Source organism: Dendrobates tinctorius, unplaced genomic scaffold (genome assembly GCF_039654945.1).
Source record: "Dendrobates tinctorius isolate UK_male_01 unplaced genomic scaffold, ASM3965494v1 ptg000041l, whole genome shotgun sequence".
NCBI classification, from domain to species: Eukaryota; Metazoa; Chordata; class Amphibia; order Anura; family Dendrobatidae; genus Dendrobates; species Dendrobates tinctorius.
The window spans coordinates 2,569,143-2,591,478 of record NW_027361709.1 but is presented as its reverse complement, the minus strand read 5'-3'; the positions used below and the strand labels follow the sequence as shown (position 1 = coordinate 2,591,478).

General features: G+C 46.4%; 2 protein-coding genes across 7 annotated transcripts in view; one reads left to right on the top strand and one right to left on the bottom strand.

Moving 5' to 3' along the window:
• The window catches only part of SLC6A6 (solute carrier family 6 member 6), a 39,560-nt gene extending 24,867 nt beyond the window's left edge, over nt 1–14,693 (top strand). Inside the window, exons 7-14 of the mRNA XM_073574997.1 lie at nt 392–495; nt 578–702; nt 2,918–3,030; nt 9,352–9,489; nt 10,342–10,444; nt 10,525–10,625; nt 10,832–11,002; nt 11,423–14,693. Of these exons, the coding sequence (XP_073431098.1) occupies nt 392–495; nt 578–702; nt 2,918–3,030; nt 9,352–9,489; nt 10,342–10,444; nt 10,525–10,625; nt 10,832–11,002; nt 11,423–11,551 (984 nt within the window). The 3' untranslated portion in view covers nt 11,552–14,693. The remainder of the gene's footprint in view (nt 1–391; nt 496–577; nt 703–2,917; nt 3,031–9,351; nt 9,490–10,341; nt 10,445–10,524; nt 10,626–10,831; nt 11,003–11,422) is intronic.
• An 804-nt stretch (nt 14,694–15,497) lies between these two features.
• GRIP2 (glutamate receptor interacting protein 2) overlaps nt 15,498–22,336 on the bottom strand; it is a 280,364-nt gene continuing 273,525 nt past the window's right edge. For all 6 annotated transcript variants that reach the window (XM_073574993.1, XM_073574994.1, XM_073574991.1 and 3 more), the window contains one exon: nt 15,498–20,344. In XM_073574993.1, the coding sequence (XP_073431094.1) occupies nt 20,168–20,344 (177 nt within the window). In that variant the 3' untranslated portion in view covers nt 15,498–20,167. The remainder of the gene's footprint in view (nt 20,345–22,336) is intronic.

Here is a 22,336-nt window from a genome sequence, read left to right as displayed (position 1 = left end):
GTGCCCATGGGGGGAGAAGTTCTGCTAACAGACATATTAGATAATTGCCTCTGTAAGCTATTAAGGTATGACATTTTTCTTTCTATATATGGGTAACTCAGCTGAGGGTTAAAATATCATCTTGACTTAATGTCCCCATGACAACACTTCCTGTCCCTGTGCTCAGCTTTCTCTTAGGGATATTGGGCTTTATAGCATACAATGAAAATCCAGATTTCAGTTTTCCAGTTCAGCTAAGAAATAAAAGATCTTATTGTTTGCTATGGGTAATGTAGAGCTGCCAGGGAGCAGTGACAGGAAGGGTTGTCATGGGGGACAGAGACCGTGACTTTAGCCATTGATGACTAGTGATTTGCCTCTTCTTCTCTGTGTTGTCTCTTTTCACCATTAGGTCTGGATTGATGCCGGCACCCAGATTTTCTTCTCCTACGCCATCTGTCTGGGAGCCATGACATCCCTGGGAAGTTACAACAAGTACAAGTACAACTGCTATAGGCAAGTCCGCGCTCGGCAGGGGAGGGTGGCGTGCGGGTTTTGCTGGTCATTAACACTGCTCCGTGACATGTGTGTGACATAGGGACTGTTTGCTGCTGGGATGCCTCAACAGCGGTACCAGTTTTGTGTCTGGCTTCGCAATTTTTTCCATCCTGGGCTTCATGGCACAAGAGCAAGGGGTGGACATTGCAGATGTGGCAGAGTCAGGTACTGTATGACCACGACACGGTGAGGGCTGTCGCCGACTGCCGGAGCGCTGGGTGACAGAACCCTTACCAACATCTGATTCCTACAGGAAGCAACAAACATGTCTGAATAATCCCAGATGTGCAGCCGTTATATATTGCACCGTTATCTAGTGGGGTTATTATAATTATTGCTAATTTTGGGCGCTATGATAAACATTCCTGTCTTCTGCTTTGAATGGTACAGTCATACATAATGCTGCAGTGAACACCAGGATACAGCGCCTGCCGGGAATGTGGGGCGTAGAGTAAATTAGGGAGCAGCACAAAGGAAGGACGCGGGACCTGAGCTCATGCCGGCTCTCCCGTCTCTGCACTTTTCATTTTTCTTGAGTGATTCTGACAAGCAGCTGCAATGTGGTCCTCCTAACAGAGTAATAGCTGCCATGGTGGTGTGCAAATGAGACCCTCTTATGCACCCCATCCCATAAGGCACGCTGACCCTATCTCAGTCTGGCTCATGTTTATATGCACGGTTCTGCAGTTGTGTTGCAGTCAGCACCCGAGAGGTTGCTGGCCGTGCCGCGGTTGCTGACTGTTCCGGGATTGCTGGCTGTACTGCGATTGCTGACTGTGCCGTGGTGATACGTGTAAGGGTGTGGGCACACGCTGCGGATTCTGCTGTGGTGTACAGTACCATTATTCCCTATGGGAAATGGAAACAGCTGTGCAGACGCTGCAGAATTTTCCGCGCGGATTATCTGCGGTTTCTAAACCGCAGAATGAATTGACATGTCTATTCTTTCTGCGGATTCCTATCTCCTCCATTGTGGAGATGGTGAAACCGCAGGGCCAAACCGCAGGATAATCCGCAGATAAACCGCAGGTCTTTTGACCTGCGGATTTATCTGCGGAAGAATCCGCAGCAGATTCCGCAGCGTGTGCACGTACCCTGACACATCGCAGTGCTGATGGCGGAGATGTCACTATTACGTCATGGCCTCACAGGTTGTATACACAGCAGCAGTCTGGATGAGATTTTGCACCTTTTTTCTATGTGCACAGTGTAAATTGTCCAGTGCTGTTCACAATATATCAATTAATGCTGCTGATTTTACTGCAGTTTTCACCCTCTGAAATGCAAAGAGTTAAATCTGCAGTATTTTCTGCAGTGAAATTTGCTTCATTCAATGCAGATTCTGTCTCTGGACATTCATTAATAACGGATCTGCAGATGGGTGAGGGTGTCGATATGACCGAGTCCAGAATGAGGCCTCCTGAGTGCTGGTGCCTGTGGCATTGGGCAGGTGTGGCTGCCACCTCCCGTGGGCCAAGGTTAACATGATTATTTCCATGTACTGAGATAAGAGGCCTAGAAGTGGCCAAGAGTCAACTGCAGAAGCGATAACATGTCTGTCGCCACTAGCTGTAATGCTCTGCTGGTTATTGCCACTTGTAGAAATCCTCCTGCCTCCCTGCTATGGAGATGGAAATGTCGCTGTAATTGTATCCGTCCCCGGAACCGCAGCTCCAACATCTACAAATGATGGCCAGTAACTTTGCTTTACTTCTTTTATTGGTCTTAAGTTACTTTGTTTTATATTTCATTCCCATCCAGAGCTGCACTCACAATTCTGCCCATTCGCTGTTAGCTCCTAAGCTGCCATTACACATGAGATAGCTGTCAGCCGACTGTTCATTCCGCAGACTGCCATCTCTCCGAGCTCCCCCATACACAAGCAGAGAGGATGGAGAAGCTGCTGTCGGATTCCTCCAATGGCAGCTTCTCTCCCAGGTTTGGCCGACATTGATCTTGTGTTTGGGGCCTGTCGGTGCCACTATACAGGGTACTGCCCCTCATTTTACCTTCATGTCAGTCATAGCAACAGCAATTTTGATGACTACGGCGTCGCTTTTGTGTCATGTTTTTTCTGCTTCCTTCCCCATCAACCTCAGTACAGACACGTGATGCAGTTTTCCGCAGAGCCACTCTTCCTACAGCTGTTGGCTGCGTTTTTCCGCTCTTTCCGGTGCAGTAGTTGGCGGTTCAATGACTTGTAGTTTTATTAAGAGGTTGGGGGCAAATGAAGTCAGATAGGAATTTGCTCTTGGACGTAATAATTAGCCAGGAGCAGATTGAATCCCTCACTCCGGCAGCGCGCTGTGTCCTCCATCTTGTACAGAACTAGACTAATTTCTTGATCTCCCTCCCCTGCCCCTCTTTCTTATTTTTCTAGGTCCTGGCCTGGCTTTCATCGCATACCCCAAAGCCGTCTCCATGATGCCTCTGCCCTCTTTCTGGGCTATCCTTTTCTTTATAATGCTTTTGTTGCTTGGACTAGATAGCCAGGTATGTGTCCCTAAAACAGCCTTCACCTCTGCCGTCTGTCAGATTCTGGCCGTCTTCAGCCGCCTCTAGGGGGAGCTCCATGCAGATGAATTTGTGCAGCTCCCATTGAACTCAATTGTGAATCTGTATAAGCTCCCCCTAGTGGTGGCTGCCGTTAGCTCAGAGCAAAAGGAGTCCCCTTAAAGGCAACCTGTCACCACTTCTTGGGTCTACCAGCTAAAAATATCATTCAATTGAGTGTCAGCTATGCATTCCACAACTAGTTCTGAAACCCCCTGACTCCCTATGTATCACCCATAAAAACCTTTTTTCTTTGTCCCGCACTGTATGTTAATCTGTTCGGTCCGATGAGAGTTGCCTCTGATCCATCACTGCACCCCTCCTCGGCTCGCATTCTTCACTGTGAAGATTGCAGATTGCGTACATATTTTGCGCGTGCGCATTGAAATGTGACCTCGCGCGTGCGCAGTATGCCTTGCCCAACTGAGGGCAAAGCCGAAAATCAGTAGTGTGCATGGCCGCAAAATACTACCGGTACATAAGAAACAACTGCGTATGCCGGGGCATGCACACTACTGATTTTCGGCTTTGCCCTCAGTTGGGCAAGGCATACTGCGCACACGCGAGGTCACATTTCAATGCGCACGCGCAAAATATGTACACGATCTTCACAGCGAAGAACGCGAGCCGAGGAGGGGTGGAGTGACGGAACAGAGGCAACTCCCAGCAGACCGGGCCGAACAGATTAACATACAGCGCAGGACAAATAAAAAAGGTTTTTATGGGTCACACATGGGGAGTCGGGGGGTTCAGAACTAGTTGTGGAACGCATAGCTGACACTCCGTTAAATGATATTTTTACCTGGTGGGCCAAAAAAGTGGTGACAGGTTCCCTTTAACCCCTTCCTGACATCCGACGTACTATCCCGTCCACGGTACCCGGGCCCGTATGACCGTGGACGGGATAGTACGTCTACCGCGATCAGCGGCGCCCACGTGGTGAGCGCGGCCGGGTGTCAGCTGATTATCACAGCTGACACCCGGCACTATGTGTCAGGGGCGGTCACGGACCGCCCCCGACACGTTAACCCCTTGCACACCGCGATCAAACATGATCGCGGTGTACCGGGAGTTAAAGGGAAGCATCGGGAGGGAGGGGGCTCCCTCCGTGCTTCCCTGAGCCCCCCACGGCAGCGCAATGTGCAGCGCTGCTGCCGGGGGCTCCTATCCTCCAGGCCCCCGGATCCAAGATGGCGACGGGGGCCTTCGGGGACCTGAGGAAGCTGGCTTCCTCAGTGCCTGCAAAGCGCAGGCAAGAGGAAGTCTTCTTCAATGCCTGTGACAGATTGCTGATCTGTCACAGTGATCTGTGATGTGACAGATCAGCGATCTGTCACAGGACAGTGATGTTCCACCTGGGACTATGTAATAAAGTAAAAAAAAAAATAAAAAAAAATGTAAAAATAAATTAAAAAAAAATCGCCAAATAAATTAGAAAAAAAAAAAAAATATTCCCTCAATAAATCCATTTTTGGAAATAATAAAAAAAAAAACAATAAAAGTACACATATTAGGTATCGCCGCGTCCGTAATGACCCGCCCTATAAAACTGTCCCATTAGTTAACCCTTTTAGCGAACCCCTTAAAAAATAAAAAACGAAGCAAAAAATGATTTATCATACCGCCAAACAAAAAGTGTAATAACGCGCGATCAAAAAGACGCATATAAATATCCATGGTACCGCTGAAAACGTCATCTTGTCCCGCAAAAAACGAGCCGCCACACAGCATCATCAGCGAAAAAATAAAAAAGTTATAGCTCGCAGAATAAAGCGATGCAAAAATAATTATTTTTTATATAAAATAGTTTTCATTGCATAAAACCGACAAAAACATAAAAAAACGACCTAAATGAGGTATCGCTGTAACCGTACTGACCCGAAGAATAAAACCGCTTTATCAATTTTACCGCACGCGGAACGGTGTAAACGCACCCCCCCAAAAGAAATTCATGAAACGCTGGTTTTTCTTCATTCTGCGTCCCAAAAATCGGAATAAAAAGCGATCAAAAAATTTCACGTGCCCGAAAATGGTACCAATAAAAACGTCAACTCGTCCCGCAAAAAATAAGACCTCACATGACTCAGTGGGTCAAAAGACGGAAAAATTATAGCTCTCAAAATGTGGTGATGCAAAAACTATTTTACAATAAAAAGCGTCTTTTAGCGTGTGACAGTCGCCAAACATAAAAACCGCCATAAATAGTAAGTCAAACCCCCCGTTATCACCCCCTTAGTTAGGGAAAAATAATAAAACTAAAAAAAAAGTATTTATCTCCATTTTTCCGTTTGGGTAAGGCTGTGTGCACACGCTGCGGATTAAGTGCGGATTCATCCGTGCGGATTTTGTAAAATCCGCAGGTGAAACCGCAGGTCAAAAGACCTGCGGTTTTACCTGCGGATTGCTCTGCGGTTTTGTCCTGCGGTTTTTCATCTCCTCAATAGAGGAGATGGCAAACCGCAGGAGAATCCGCAGAAAGAATTGACATGTCAATTCTTTCTGCGGATTGAAAACTGCAGATAATCCGCGCGGAAAATTCCGCACCGTCTGCACTGCGGTTTTTGATTCCCATAGGGAATCATGGTACTGTACACCGCAGCAGAAACTGCTGCGGGTCCGCAGCAGCCAAAACCGCTGCGGAACCGCAGCAAAATCCGCAGCGTGTGCACACAGCCTTAGGGTTAGAGCTAGGGTTAGGGCTCGGGTTAGGGGTGTGTTGGGGTTAGGGTTGGAGTTATAATTGGGGGTTTCCACTGTTTGGGCACATCAGGGGCTCTCCAAATGAAACATGGCGTCTGATCTCGATTCCAGCCAATTCTGAGTTGAAAAAGTCAAATGTTGCTCCTTCCCTTCCAAGCTCTGCCATGCGCCCAAACAGTGTTTTACCCCCACATGTAGGGTATCAGCCTACTCAGGACAAATTGCAAAACAATTTTTGGGGTCCAATTTCTCCTGTTACCCTTAGGAAAATAAAAAATTGGGGGCAAAAATATCATTTTTGTGGAAAAAAATGATTTTTTTATTTTCACGTCCGAGTGTTATAAACTTCTGTGAAGCACTTGGGGGTTCAAAGTGCTCACCACACATCTAGATAAGTTCCGTGGGGGGTCTAGTGTCCAAAATGGGGTCACTTGTGGGGAGTTTCAATAGTTTAGGTACATCAGGGGCTCTCCAAACGCACATGACACCCGCAGACCATTCCATCAAAGTCTGCATTCCAAAACGTCACTGCTTCCCTTCCGAGCCCCGACGTGTGTCCATACAGTAGTTTTCTCCCACATATGGGGTGTCAGCGTACTCAGGCCAAATTGGACAACAACTTTTGGGGGTCCAATTTCTCCTGTTACCCTTGGGAAAATGAAAAAACTGGGGACTAATTGATCATGTTTCTGGAAAAAAAACGATTTTTTTATTTTCATGCCCTGGCATTATAAACTTCAGTGAAGCCCTTGGGGGTTCAAAGTGCTCACCTCACATCTAGATAAGTTCCTTAGTGGGTCTAGTTTTCAAAATGGGGTCATTTGTGGGGGGTTTCCACTGTTTAGGTACATTAGGGGCTCTCCAAAGGCAACATGACACCCGCAGACCATTCCATCAAAGTCTGCATTCCAAAACGTCACTACTTCCCTTCCGAGCCCCGACGTGTGCCCATACAGTAGTTTTCTCCCACATATGGGGTATCAGCATACTCAGGACAAATTGGACAACAACTTTTGGGGTCCAATTTCTCCTGGTACCCTTGGGAAAATAAAAAAATGGTGACTAAAAGATCATGTTCGTGGAAAAAATACGAATTATTTATTTTCACGCCCGGGCATTATAAACTTCTGTGAACCACTGGGGGGGTCAAAGTGCTCACCACACATCTAGATAAGTTCCTTAGGGGGTCTAGTTTCCAAAATGGTGTCATTTGTGGGGGGTTTCCACTGTTTTGGTACATCAGGAGTTTTCCAAACGCGACATGGTGTGCGATCTCAATTCCAGCCAAAAACGTCAAATGGCGCTGCTTCCCTTCCGAGCTCTGCCATGCGCCCAAATAGTGGTTTACCCCCACATGTGGGGTATCAGCGTACTCAGAACAAATTGCACAATAACTTTTACGTTCCTGTTACCCTTGGAAAAATAAGAATTGAGGGTGAAAAGATCATTTTTGTGGAAAAAATATGATTTTTTAATTGTATGGCTTTATGTTATAAACTTCTGTGAAGCCCATGGGGGTTCAAAGTTCTCACCACACATCTAGATAAGTTCCTTAGGGGGTCTAGTTTCCAAAATGGTGTCATTTGTGGGGGATTTCCACTGTTTTGGTACATCAGGGGTTTTCCAAACGCGACATGGTGTCCGATCTCAATTCCAGCCAAAAACGTCAAATGGCGCTGCTTCCCTTCCGAGCTCTGCCATGCGCCCAAATAGTGGTTTACCCCCACATGTGGGGTATCAGCGTACTCAGGACAAATTGCACAATAACTTTTAGGGTCCTGTTACCCTTGGAAAAATAAGAATTGAGGGTGAAAAGATCATTTTTGTGGAAAAAATATGATTTTTTAATTGTATGGCTTTATGTTATAAACTTCTGTGAAGCCCATGGGGGTTCAAAGTTCTCACCACACATCTAGATAAGTTCCTTAGGGGGTCTAGTTTTCAAAATGGTGTCATTTGTGGGGGGTTTCCACTGTTTTGGTACATCAGGGGTTTTCCAAACGCGACATGGTGTCCGATCTCAATTCCAGCCAAAAACGTCAAATGGCACTGCTTCCCTTCCGAGCTCTGCCATGCGCCCAAATAGTGGTTTACCCCCACATGTGGGGTATCAGCGTACTCAGGACAAATTGCACAATAACTATTAGGGTCCTGTTACCCTTGGGAAAATAAAAATTGGGGTGAAAAGATCATTTTTGTGGAAAAAATATGATTTTTTAATTGTACCGCTGTACGTTATAAACTTCTGTAAAGCCCTTGTGGGTTCAAAGTTCTCACCACATATCTAGATAAGTTCCTTGGGGGGTCTAGTTTCCAAAATGGGGTCACTTGTAGGGGGTTTCCACTGTTTAGGTACATCAGGGACTCTCCAAACGTGACATGGCGTCCGATCTGAATTCCAGCCAATTTTGCATTGAAAAAGTCAAACGGCGCTCCTTCCATTCTGAGCTCTGCCATGCGCCGAAACAGTCGTTCCCCCCCACAAATCAGGTATCAGCGTACTCAGGACAAATTGCACAATAACTTTTGCAGTCCAATTTCTCCTGTTACCCTTGGTAAAATAAAAAAAAATTGAACCTGAAGTATTTTTTTTGTGAAAAAGTTAGATGTTCATTTCTTTTTAAATATTCAAAAAAATTCCTGTGACGCACCTAATGGGTTAATAAACTTCCTGAATGTGGTTTTGAGCACCTTAAGGGGTGCAGTTTTTAGAATGGTGTCACTTTTGGGTATTTTCTATCATATAGACCCCTCAAAGTGGCTTCAAATGTGATGTGGTCCTAAAAATAAAATGGTGTTGTAAAAATGAGAAATCGCTGGTCAACTTTTAACCCTTATAACTTCCTAACAAAAAAAAATTTTGGTTCCAAAATTGTGCTGATGTAAAGTAAACATGTGGGAAATGTTACTTATCAAGTTTTTTGTGTGCCGTATCTCTGTGATTTAAGGGAATAAAAATTCAAAGTTGGAAAATTGCGAAATTTTCAAAATTTTTGCCAAATTTCCATTTTTTTCACAAATAAACGCAAGTTATTTGAATGAAATTTTACCACTAACATGAAGTACAATATGTCACGAGAAAACAATGTCAGAATCACCGGGATCCATGGAAGCGTTCCAGAGTTATGACCTCATAAAGGTACAGTGGTCAGAATTGTAAAAATTGGCCCGGTCATGAACGTGCAAACCACCCTTGGGGGTGAAGGGGTTAATGACACAATGTGGGGGTCGGTTTTATGGTAAATAACAAAAAATGATCAACTTACACCACCGGAGACGTCTCCTTTAGCTCGATATGATTAACCCCTTCACCACCCTACAGCTGTAGCAATTTTAAGTCTTAATCTATAATCACTAATAGTATGACGTCAGGATTTCTATGAGGTTTCCTGGCATAGTATCACACATGACAGGCTTAGATACACAATGACATGATGGGCTTAGATACACAGTGTTGTCACTGTGTCTTTGTGAGATGATTGGCTGCGCACACCCTGTAGAGTCGCTGACACCACCATGCCCGCTCTTACCCTCTCGGCTTTTTCTTTTCCCTCCTGACAGTTTGTTGAAGTTGAAGGACAGATCACATCATTAGTTGATCTGTACCCGTCCTTCCTACGGAAGGGATACAGGCGAGAGATCTTCATCGCTATCATGTGTTTACTCAGCTATCTTCTGGGGTTAACTATGGTCACAGAGGTAAGTGCACAACACCATGATCCTCGGACCCCCGTGCTGAGCTAGTCGTACGGTGTACACCGCGCTCTGCATGAAGCATGTGCAGCGTGCATGCTGGTGACATATGATGGGATCCTTCTCGATAAGTCCCCGGGATGTCTCCAAGCAGATCACCTCCTTATAGAACTGTTTTTGTCTGGATTTAGCACATGATGTACAGCACTGTGGATCTACAGGGATCTGGGTGTCTGAGCATCGTCCAGGGGTCGTCAGCAGCAGAATACAGGCAGATTCGGAGGTCGGCGCCTCGTACTGAGCATCCAGATGGGCCTCGTGTTTATTTGCGATCTGTAAATGCTGTGGGCATTTTTTTCTCATGGACTCTATTTAGCGATGTAGGAAATGAAGCAATCCTAATTTTCCACTCCAGTACCAGGCCGGCTACAGACTGTGGGCTCACATGTTTTTCCACAAGTTCATCAGTCACCGTGGTCTATTTAAAGGGCCCTGTTCTCCACACACGTATATGTACGCTGCTTAAGGCGTAGACTTATTTTCCTATTTTTACGTACAGATAACACAGATGTTGTAGAAGGGGGGGGGGTCTTTCACTTGGGAACCCCCTCTAGAAGTTAGAGGAGAGAGTCACTACAAAGCCCAGATGTAGCGTATGGTGACCCCTCTTTTATATCTGCACCATTTATCACCACCAACAGCAATAATGATAATAGAGAACTCGCTGGCCCAGTGTCTCTGTCTAGGTTTCCACCATGCAGAGGTCGCATTAGTGTGATGCTCGGCTGTTAAACAAGGCGTGTCGCGTATGCAATGTGTACATGGCCCAGTAACCTCCTCTCTTTCATCCCCCCACAGGGCGGCATGTATGTATTCCAACTTTTCGACTACTATGCAGCTAGCGGTGTCTGCCTCCTGTGGGTTGCATTCTTTGAATGTATTGCTGTAGCCTGGGTTTATGGCAAGTATCAGTGAGAAGATTGGACCCGTCCCCTTGTCCTTGAGCCTCCATCATGTGTGACGCTGGTTTTCTCTCCCCAGGCGCTGATAAATTATATGACAACATTGAGGACATGATCGGGTACAGGCCAGGACTGTGGATGAAGTGGAGCTGGTGTGGGATCACTCCGCTGCTCTGCGTGGTGAGAACACACTTATTTATGACACACGCTCTCCACTTCTGGACACGTCTGTAATAATCCTCCATTACCTAATACATGCCTTACCTGCAGTGCCCCTATCGGAAAAAGAGGAGACTGCAGTCTATCCATAACTATAGGGTTTTTTGGGAGGTTGTAGATGGGTGTGTTCTAGCCTCACTAACATCTCATTATATTATTTTTTTCAGGGCTGCTTCATCTTCTCTTTAGCCAAATATACCCCTCTGACGTACAACAAGTATTACACATATCCAGACTGGGCCATCGGGCTGGGCTGGGCCCTAGCTCTGTCCTCCATGCTGTGTATTCCATTGGTCGTGGTGTATAAAGTCGTGCGCGCGGAGGGATCACTGATCGAGGTACAGGAAGAGTGGGTGAATCTGACAGTAAAGAAAATAAACCTTTAGGCCCACGACTTGAGTGTTTACGTGTCGTTAGCCCTGCACCCCAAGTGCCTGCGCGTCATGAGCCCCTAGTGTCAGCCCTGCACCCTGAGTGCCGACTCATCATGAGCCCCAAGTATCAGCCCTGCACCCTGAGTGCCGACGCATCATGAGCCCCGAGTATCAGCCCTTCACCCAAAGTGCTGGTGAATCCTCAGACCAGAATGTCTGCATATCTTTGTGCATTACACCCTCCCCAAATGCAAAGTACAGTATATTTTTGTAGCGAAATGGCATCTTATTAAATGTTTGTGGCTAAATTCTTTGTACTGTAAAGTGCTGCAGAATATGTTAGCGCTATATAAAAATAAAGATGATTATTATTTTTGTTTTCAGAGGATTAAGTTGGTGACCGCCCCGAGAGAGATTAATCGCTGGGCCCAGGAATCGGAGGGGTCTGCACCTTTCTGTCCAGACGGAGGTCACATGAAGCCCACACACGTCATCGTGGAGACCATGATGTGACCCATTGTCCATCCGCGCTCAGGCGAGCGACACACTCGATCCGGAGGTTTACTAACCCTCTCCCTAGATTCAGGTTTATGGAGATCTCTGTTTGCACTAGAATTCTGATTCGTCGGCTCTCGTAGAGAACGTTGTATAATATGTGTGCGCTAATGCGTATTTTGTAAAACTTTGTAGTGAGCCCCTGATCTCTCTATGCAGAGACAGACTCATATCATCAGATTTTAAACATTTTTATATACTTTTTAATGATGATTTATCGCTTGTATCTACCTCCAGTTATTATGAAGAGGCGACAGCCTACCAATGCTTCCACAGGCTGCTCTGCTCCAACTGCAGGAAAGGCGCAGGTGCAGTGTACACTTAAAGGGGCCATCCATTCCTATCCACTTCTGCATTTTCGAAAGAAGGGGGCACTGCTCCTGTGGGGTCAGCGGACGCTTTGTGGGTCTGGTGCACACATCCCATCAGGTGCATGAGACTGGCAGACATCTGTTAATGCCACATTGGCAGTTCACAATTGAGAGGGGAGTGATGGCTGCATTAAAGGGGTTGGCCACCTTTCAGGGCAATTTCTTCTTTTTTTTTACAACTTAAATGCATATATTTTCAGCTAAAATCAGTTTTGTAATTGTAATAAACCCAAATTTTGCACAGTTTGGCCTTTTGTTTTCCTGCAGATTCAACTGTAATGTGGTCTCTTTAGCTCTTATTCTGAGCTCTTCTCGGCTGATTTATGGCCACAGACGACATTAACGTTGAATGTAAAGTGCTCTGTGATTTTCACAGGTACCCAGTAAAGTCTGATGCTATTCACACTCTTTTTTTTCTTTGCAGACTTTGTGTCTGCAAAATTATCATGCAATCGCACATTTTTTTTATCAGTCGTGGACCAGAATTACCCATACAAGTCGATAGGTCCATGAAAACCAGTGATGGCACGCGGACGCCATCAGTACAATCTACGCACAGTCCGTGATTAACATTTCCAGTAGAAGCTTTAGCGATTTTCACGTATGAAGAAAATTGTCCCTTTACATCACCATTGTTTAATTTGCATTGACCAAACACTGATGAAAAAAACAGACCGTTTTCGTAGCTGAAAAATTAGGATGTCTGAATAAAGCCCAAGGTGGTCTGTCCACACTAAAGCTGCTGCAAGCATCCAGTACCATGTGCACGTGCGGTGGCCAATGGCCCAGAACCTGAAGGCTAGATCTCGATTTGGTGCGAGAAATTGCAGCCATTAGCCACCGCATGCTGACTTGTTTCCGGATGTGTGCCATAAATGTACTCCGCCTAAAGCTTTCCAGCAGCTGAAGACATGTACGTTGCCTACAGTTCTACAAAGCGATGTAGAGAGCAGGGTCACGGCTGGACACCATTTTATATGATTGTTACAAGATGAATAAACTGAGATTTATATAAGGTACAGTCACACATTGCTCCAATTCTCACTGCTGCCATCTGCTGGCTGTAATTTTGTACAAGAAATTTCACCTCCCAGAATATAGTGGCAGGGCAGTGCAATGACAGTCTCTGGGAGCAGAATTGTGAATGCAGCTCTGGATGTGACTGAAATAAATGTCTTGCTATAATACAGTATAAAAGCATTTGAAATAAGATTTAACCTATAAGATGATGATCAGAAGTGAATGGGACGGGCTTATTTAATAAGAATTATCGTGCAGCTGGCCGACACGAGCGCAGATCAGTCTGACACCAACATCTGATTTGTGGCTGTAGACGTCAGGTTGTCTGCGTTACTACAGTGTTTTATTAAATAAGCATTTCTTCCTATATAGACTTATTTTCTAATTTGGGATAGTTTCTTGTATTTTGTACAAATTCTTCATTTCTGGCTCATGACGTGGACGTTTGCTCCCACCCAATGAATGATGAGAACGTCCAGTGAAGACATTCTTTTTTATTGTAGTGATGTCAGTGGTAAAACCCAAACACAGAACCGTGGAGCGTCAGCGGGACCCTCTTGGGTTTATGTGGGGGCTCTGCCTGTATTTCCTGACACTGAAGCGTCGCTGCCGCCATCTAGTGGGGAGATTGATATTGGCCTTCTCCCAGGCGCCCCGCATTTCACCATGGACTTGTGCTGTCATTGTATAACCCATCATGTGACATCCAGAAGTAACAGTGGGGGCTTTAGGAGCGGTCACACACCTATAGACCCAGGGTGACTATCTATGGTACAATAAGGGCTGGGGGAGGTATTATACACTGCACATTCTGCACCTTCATTTTTTGTTTCAGGTTGATTGAATGCGATTTGTGTCCAGAATAGAATTTATGCCAAATTCATTTCATTATTTAGAAAGCGATACTGAAGACACACCCACAATGCACCATAGCTCCGCCTAAGAGTGCCATAACCCCACCTATTGGATTTTTATTCCACCCTTTTTAGCTTATTATAATTCCTTGTTAATATTTTTTTTTTTAGTCCTCAGGTACCAGGACGTTTCCATTTACCCTCCAGTCTTGTCCATCTGTCACTTATTAGACATGTCTTCAGATCAGGAAACCATGGCTGCATTCTTCCAGCCATAATCCTTTGCTTGGGTCTGAAATTGCAGCTCAGCTGCATTCATGTGAATGGACCAAGCTGCAATACCACATAAAACCTGTAGACGGGGTGAGGCGCTGCTTTTGGAAAGAATCTGTTGTTTTTCCAACAGTTATTCCTATAAGCCCATATACCTGCTGTGCTGTACATAGAGGGGTCCCCGGCCACCCCCCTTGTTTGCTATCGCTGCTGTATACACCGGGGAGGCTAGGATCGGCGACACCTGCGGCTCAGTGTCAGTCCATACACTCGGGATTCGCCTCCACTGGTCAATAAAGCCGCATGTTACATGTTCTGGAAGCCAAATGTAAAGAAAAAAAAAAAAAACGTTTGTAAAGTGTGAAAGTCTCTGATCTCATCCACAGCCCAAATCTCCCGATTCTCCCACGGACCCTCCAAGGTCCAGCATTAGCCCCTCCCTCGCTGGCAGCGATGCAGGCCGGCTGCAGCGGGCGAGGAGTTGCCTTTCCTTGCTGTATCACTGATTTCACTCCGCATTTTATCCTGTAACATTAGAGGCTTTTGTAATTAACTTCAATAATAAACAGAATAACATCCCGACTCATCTGTGCCGTTATTACTGTGCTCCGCATCCATGGGGGAGATGAGCGGGCCTCAGTGCACTCCTAACACGTGATCACTTTTTCTCAGAACTGGGTGTTACCATTCTCTTTTTAATAGGAAGACAACACTGTAGCCAGACATTGGCCAGTTGACAATGGGAATGGTAACGCTCGGTTGTAATATTCCAGGAGGAATCACAGAGGAAAGGCACAACGCATAAGAAGAGAAGCTGACATCTTATTAAAGTGGTTTTCCCATCTAGTGGTGATGGTAGCGCTGGCATTTGCCGTCCCTTTATGATTGGTTATGGTCCGACTGCTGGAACGACCCATGAATCGCGGACGGGGGCCCAGCGCTGCTGATCACTTGGAAAGCAGCAGTGCCACCACCCCCCATCATAAAGTGGTACCTTAATGATACGCCTTCATTTCATGAACGTCTTAAAGGGGCTGTCCTGTACCGTTCACTTCCCGTGCTGATGCCATTGCTTAGTGCCTGAATGTGCAGACGTGACATCGTCAGTGCCGCTCAACTCCTGCTACAGAAGTGAACGCTGCCGGACAACCCAGATTAATAAAACTTGTACAGATTGCCTCGGACAGAGTTAGAAATACGCCCAGTGATACTTAACCAGCTGTTGTGTGACTACAACTCCCAGCATGCCTTCACACCCTAATGCTATGAGAGCATGCTGGGAGTTGTTGTTCTGCAGCAGCTGGAGACTGGTTCTTGACTACAGTGTAAGGTTATGGGACGCGCAGACATTCAGCTTTTTGAAGAAAATAAGTTTGCCCGGGCAGGTAAAATTCAATATTTTATTATTAAAAATCCCTTTTTTATCCACAATATTCCCATTTTCTTAGGTTTTTTTCTGTATTTAACATGAAAAAAAAACCTATTTACAATGTGCCCATAACAGGAATAAAATAAAGTTCTCCGGCTCCTGTCATCTCGACGGATTGTGCTTTCCTGAATACATAAGAATACTGAAATCTGTAGAAAAATACTTTACAATTATTACTCCTATGGATAAAAATACTCCTCTGGTAATGCGGGGAACGGGGCGCGCTCATTGGAAATGCATAGGACAGAGTACAGGGAGACGATCGTTAAAGCCTTCGGTTTAAATGCATCGTTAAAAAAAGACCCCAATAGATTGGGAGCTCTGTACCCCGCAAATATTGCATATAAAAATACCTTCAGTCCCTGCTATGGCACAAAGTACGGGGGCGGCGTGCACCCAGAAATGGTCACTTACCTGGACGGAGAGAACGACCAGGCAGGTGGCAGCCATCTTGTCAGCTGTAGGCCTCCCGATTGTGGCAGTCCCGCTTTTGGGAAACTACAACCCTCAGCATGCCCTGGTATCGTCATCCTGTCAGGGCATGCTGGGAATTGTAATTTCACAGTTATACAGCCAGCACTTGGGCCTGCTGCTATTGACATCAGGTCAGCCATCTTAATATCCGTGAAGCCGCCGTATTACTGCAAACATTTCTAAAGCCGCACTCTTTGCAGGACCTTGACATCATGGAAGCCGTTTTTATGTAAATTTGATCATTTTCCATAAATTAATTTAATGAAAATATTCCTCTGTCAGTCACTATGGCGGCTGCCGTCCCTCAGATCACCTGTAAACAGGCTGCTCCAGAAACTAGGCCTAACCTAGAAACTAGTGGCGTGCCCCTAGCAACCAATCAGAACACAGCTTTTAATTTCCTAACCGGTCCAGAAAGCTGGGCTCTGATTGGCTGCTATGGGCGGCGTCTCGCTGCCCAGATTTGCGCCGGTCACAATCATTTCCTCCATTTTCTCGGCCTGAGGCTGCGTGTGACCTGGTGCTGACAAAGTGCGGTCACAGTAAAAAACCAAATAATTAAAATGTCGGCATGCCACGTTCTGAATCACGCTGACCTATGAATACTGTTTTTCTTTTGTCGCTGGCAGTGTGGACGCTAAATGAAATTAAAACCCTCCGGTTCACGCTGAGGCCCGCCATTATCAACAAGAGGGGTTGCCGGCAGCAACCAATCACAGCTTCTGTCTTAGATCAACAAGCCAAGCTCTGATTGGTTGTGTCGGGAATTTTGGGGATAAAGAAACATAAAAATGACAAAAGTGCTATAATACTGAAGTCATGGAAGAAGTGCGCCGTCTCCCAGCAACACGGAAGGCGCGGTGGTCTGGAACTATAAGGAAAAAAAATGAAATGACCGTGACATGATTGCAACTCCTGCTGGGAGCTGTAGTGTGTAAGTGCCAGTGTGAGGGCGGCCATCTTTACAGCAGCCATGATGCTGTCCAGCATGAGGAGGGATGTAATTGTGAGGGCGGCCATCTTTACAGCAGCCATGATGCTGTCCAGCATGAGGAGGGATGTAATTGTGAGGGCGGCCATCTTTACAGCAGCCATGATGCTGTCCAGCATGAGGAGGGATGTAATTGTGAGGGCGGCCATCTTTACAGCAGCCATGATGCTGTCCAGCATGAGGAGGGATGTAATTGTGAGGGCGGCCATCTTTACAGCAGCCATGATGCTGTCCAGCGTGAGGAGGGATGTAATTGTGAGGGCGGCCATCTTTACAGCAGCCATGATGCTGTCCAGCGTGAGGAGGGATGTAATTGTGAGGGCGGCCATCTTTACAGCAGCTATGATTGATGTGCAGCGTGAGGAGGGATGTAATTGTGAGGGCAGCCATCTTTACAGCAGCCATGATGCTGTCCAGCGTGAGGAGGGATGTAATTGTGAGGGCGGCCAGCTTTACAGCAGCTATGATGCTGTCCAGTGTGAGGAGGGATGTAATTGTGAGGGCGGCCATCTTTACAGCAGCCATGATTGATGTGCAGCGTGAGGAGGGATGTAATTGTGAGGGCAGCCATCTTTACAGCAGCCATGATTGATGTGCAGCGTGAGGAGGGATGTAATTGTGAGGGCGGCCATCTTTACAGCAGCTATGATTGCTGTCCAGCGTGAGGAGGGATGTAATTGTGAGGTCGGCCATCTTTACAGCAGCCATGATTGATGTGCAGCGTGAGGAGGGATGTAATTGTGAGGGCGGCCATCTTTACAGCAGCCATGATGCTGTCCAGCGTGAGGAGGAATGTAATTGTGAGGGCGGCCATCTTTACAGCAGCCATGATTGATGTGCAGTGTGAGGAGGGATGTAATTGTGAGGGCGGCCATCTTTACAGCAGCCATGATTGCTGTCCAGTGTAAGGAGGGATGTAATTGTGAGGGCGGCCATCTTTACAGCAGCCATGATTGCTGTTCAGCGTGAGGAGGGATGTAATTGTGAGGGCAGCCATCTTTACAGCAGCCATGATTGCTGTCCAGCGTAAGGAGGGATGTAATTGTGAGGGCGGCCATCTTTACAGCAGCCATGATTGCTGTCCAGTGTAAGGAGGGATGTAATTGTGAGGGCGGCCATCTTTACAGCAGCCATGATTGATGTGCAGCGTGAGGAGGGATGTAATTGTGAGGGCGGCCATCTTTACAGCAGCCATGATTGCTGTCCAGCGTGAGGAGGGATGTAATTGTGAGGTCGGCCATCTTTACAGCAGCCATGATTGATGTGCAGCGTGAGGAGGGATGTAATTGTGAGGGCGGCCATCTTTACAGCAGCCATGATGCTGTCCAGCGTGAGGAGGAATGTAATTGTGAGGGCGGCCATCTTTACAGCAGCCATGATTGATGTGCAGTGTGAGGAGGGATGTAATTGTGAGGGCGGCCATCTTTACAGCAGCCATGATTGCTGTCCAGTGTAAGGAGGGATGTAATTGTGAGGGCGGCCATCTTTACAGCAGCCATGATTGCTGTTCAGCGTGAGGAGGGATGTAATTGTGAGGGCAGCCATCTTTACAGCAGCCATGATTGCTGTCCAGCGTAAGGAGGGATGTAATTGTGAGGGCGGCCATCTTTACAGCAGCCATGATTGCTGTCCAGTGTAAGGAGGGATGTAATTGTGAGGGCGGCCATCTTTACAGCAGCCATGATTGATGTGCAGCGTGAGGAGGGATGTAATTGTGAGGGCGGCCATCTTTACAGCAGCCATGATTGATGTGCAGCGTGAGGAGGGATGTAATTGTGAGGTCGGCCATCTTTACAGCAGTCATGATTGATGTGCAGCGTGAGGAAGGATGTAATTGTGAGGGCGGCCATCTTTACAGCAGCCATGATTGCTGTCCAGCGTGAGGAGGGATGTAATTGTGAGGGCGGCCATCTTTACAGCAGCCATGATTGATGTCCAGTGTAAGGAGGGATGTAATTGTGAGGGCAGCCATCTTTACAGCAGCCATGATTGATGTCCAGTGTGAGGAGGGATGTAATTGTGAGGGCGGCCATCTTTACAGCAGCCATGATTGATGTCCAGTGTGAGGAGGGATGTAATTGTGAGGGCGGCCATCTTTACAGCAGCCATGATTGATGTCCAGTGTGAGGAGGGATGTAATCGTGAGGGCGGCCATCTTTACAGCAGCCATGATTGATGTCCAGTGTGAGGAGGGATGTAATTGTGAGGGCGGCCATCTTTACAGCAGCCATGATTGATGTGCAGCGTGAGGAAGGATGTAATTGTGAGGGCGGCCATCTTTACAGCAGCCATGATTGATGTCCAGTGTGAGGAGGGATGTAATTGTGAGGGCGGCCATCTTTACAGCAGCCATGATTGATGTCCAGTGTGAGGAGGGATGTAATTGTGAGGGCGGCCATCTTTACAGCAGCCATGATTGATGTGCAGCGTGAGGAAGGATGTAATTGTGAGGGCGGCCATCTTTACAGCAGCCATGATTGATGTCCAGTGTGAGGAGGGATGTAATTGTGAGGGCGGCCATCTTTACAGCAGCCATGATTGATGTGCAGTGTGAGGGGAGACACTATTGTGAAGGCGGCTATTTTTTGAGCAGCCATGGTTGCTATCTGGTGTGAGGGCGGCTATCTTTACGTCAGCCATGATTGCTGTCTAGTGTGAGGGCGGCCATCTTTACAGTAGTCATGATTACAGAAGCATCTAATCTATTTTGTGCCCTTTTGTGTGGTGTGCAAAATCACTTAAAAAATCATATGGGGCGAGGAGCGTATAAAGTGCGTCAGTGATCAAAATATTAGAAACGTGATGAGGGACGGGGGGGGGGGTGTTAACTAATATCTCAGCATCACCCACATTGTACAAACCGCAAGGAAAATGGTTTCTGGAATTCTGGGATCTCGCCACGAGGACGCGACAGGAGAAGATTCTTATAACTATGAGGTATAGAGTCAAAGTAAAACTGATAGCACCGAGAGAGGGATGAATCTCCAACCACGAGGACAGTTACGCCGAAATCCTAGCGAATACATCAAGGAAATAGCAAAATGGGATAAAAATATGGATGTGACCACAGCAATGTGCTCAGGAAGTCGCCACTGGCCACCATGTGCTCGGATCGGCCGCTTCTTCTAGGTTGAGGGGTACAGGAAAGTCATTTCTGGCTCCTCAGAGGGTCTTTGTGCTCGTCTTAGATTCTAGACTTGAGGGGTGTTTAAGGGTCTCCTCCCGGATTCCAGCAGACACAGACTTCCGGGTGATGACTAGGTCTAACCTGTCCCCAGCGTCAGACAGCAGAGGCACGGCCAGGCAACAGTCAAAATCTCGTGTGCGCACGTGGTTCACCTGAATCAGGAGACACAGGGCGGATTTTATTAACTTGCATGTACCCACTTTCATCACCATCTTCATGAAAAGAAAGAACAGGGGGCTGCTTGGGACCCCCATTCTAGTATTTTGTGGTTTTCTTAAGCATTCCCACATTTGCATTAAGTTACCCATTTGATGAAACATTCTTCAACTTTTTAATTAAATCAATTTTCCACCATTTTCAGGATCTGTGCTTGGTGGAAAACTTGTCCTCATGTCTAAATGACACAGGTGCCTGGATTGCTGCAATTATATATGTGCTCTCTTCTAACAATCGGTTGATTCTGGATGGAAAGGCACATGCTGCTATACATTGACAGCAAGCAGAATAAACATACTGATCCTGGCGTAAATATACTGCATACAGATCAAGAAATGTTTGTAACTTGAGAGATAAAACACAATCAGGCTGGGTTCACACATAGCGGAACTCATGCGGAAGTTACCGCGAGAATTCCGGAATTCCATTCCGCGGGAAAATCGCATTTTAAATTCCCGTGATTTTCCCGCGGAAAAACTAGCGATTTGCAAGCGTAATTAGCTTGCAGAATGCTAGCGCTTTCCAAGCGATCTGTAGCATCTCTTGGAGAACTGATTGTTTGACGAGTGTGACCAACCTGTTCATAGTGTTTGACGAGTGTGACCAACTTTTTACTATTGAGGCTGCCTATGCGGCATCAGTAGTAAAAAGATCTAAATGTTAAAAATAATTTAAAAAAATTAAAAAAATCGGGTTATATTCACCTTCTGATGTCCCTCGCAGCGTCCTCAGGCCTCCACGATGCTCCGGCAGGGCCCGTTCCCAGTGATGCATTGCGGCAATGACCTTTGATGACGTCACGGTCTCACGAGACCGCTACAGCAACGCAAGACAGCGACGTCAGCAAAGGTCATTATTGCAATGCATCACTGGGAACGGGACTTGCCGCGTGTATCGCTGAAGCCTGGGGATGCTGCGCAGGACGTCGGAAGGTGAATATAACCCGATTTTTTTATTTTAATTCTATTTTTTACAGGGATATGGTACCCAGAGCCCGGAGGACAGTCTCCTCTCCTCCGGACCGTGGGTACCATCCGCAAATGTTCTGCTTACTTTTCGCATGGTGGGCACAGCCCAAAGTAAGCAAAACAATACATTCCTATGTGGGTTGAATTGCCGCGATTCCGCAAAATAATGAGCATGCTGCGGATTTTTCCGCGATGCGATTCCGCAGCGGGAAAATCCACAGCATTAGCACAGCATTGCAGAATCCCAAAGGATTGCATGGGATGCTGTTTTTTTGCGTTTTCGCGGCAAAATCATGCGTTAAAAACCGCCACGAAAAAAACGCGACGTGTGAACGCAGCCTCACTTTATTTCAACAAATTTTAAAATGCAAATATTGAAAATAGAATTAAGAGGTGCCGCAAACCACAATTAAAACACACAAAAAGGAGGTCAGCTGAAGCAGTGTGCATTAATACACTGGCAAATATACATGCCTGACAACATGTGTCCTGTCCATCAATTTGCACAGGTTTCAAAATTGAACAAATATGCAATTAAAATACATAGGCGACTCTCAGCATCAGGGACATAGTCAGCAAAGTATGATGTCCAGGGAAAAACATTCCCCTCCTCACAATGATCCACACTACCATATAGCTAGACAGGGAAGCGTATACCTAAACAATAAATGTACCTGAGGCCAAATAGACAATGTGGTAGCATGCAATGTTAAAGTGCAAGTGCAGAGAAAAAAGATTCTGCTGGTAGAGCAGTGTCTAGGAATGAATCACAATGATAACAATTGTTGACAGTGTACTCCTATTCCCAATATTTGCACTAGAGTTGAAGTAGCCGGCACCATGCACATATTACCGGGTTTGTACTGCTTCGGGAATGAGATGAGTAGCACGCTGACCCTCCTGACCCCGACGCGTGTTTTGCTTGTGCTTCTACCTAAGGTGGGCTTGGTTGGAATTCTA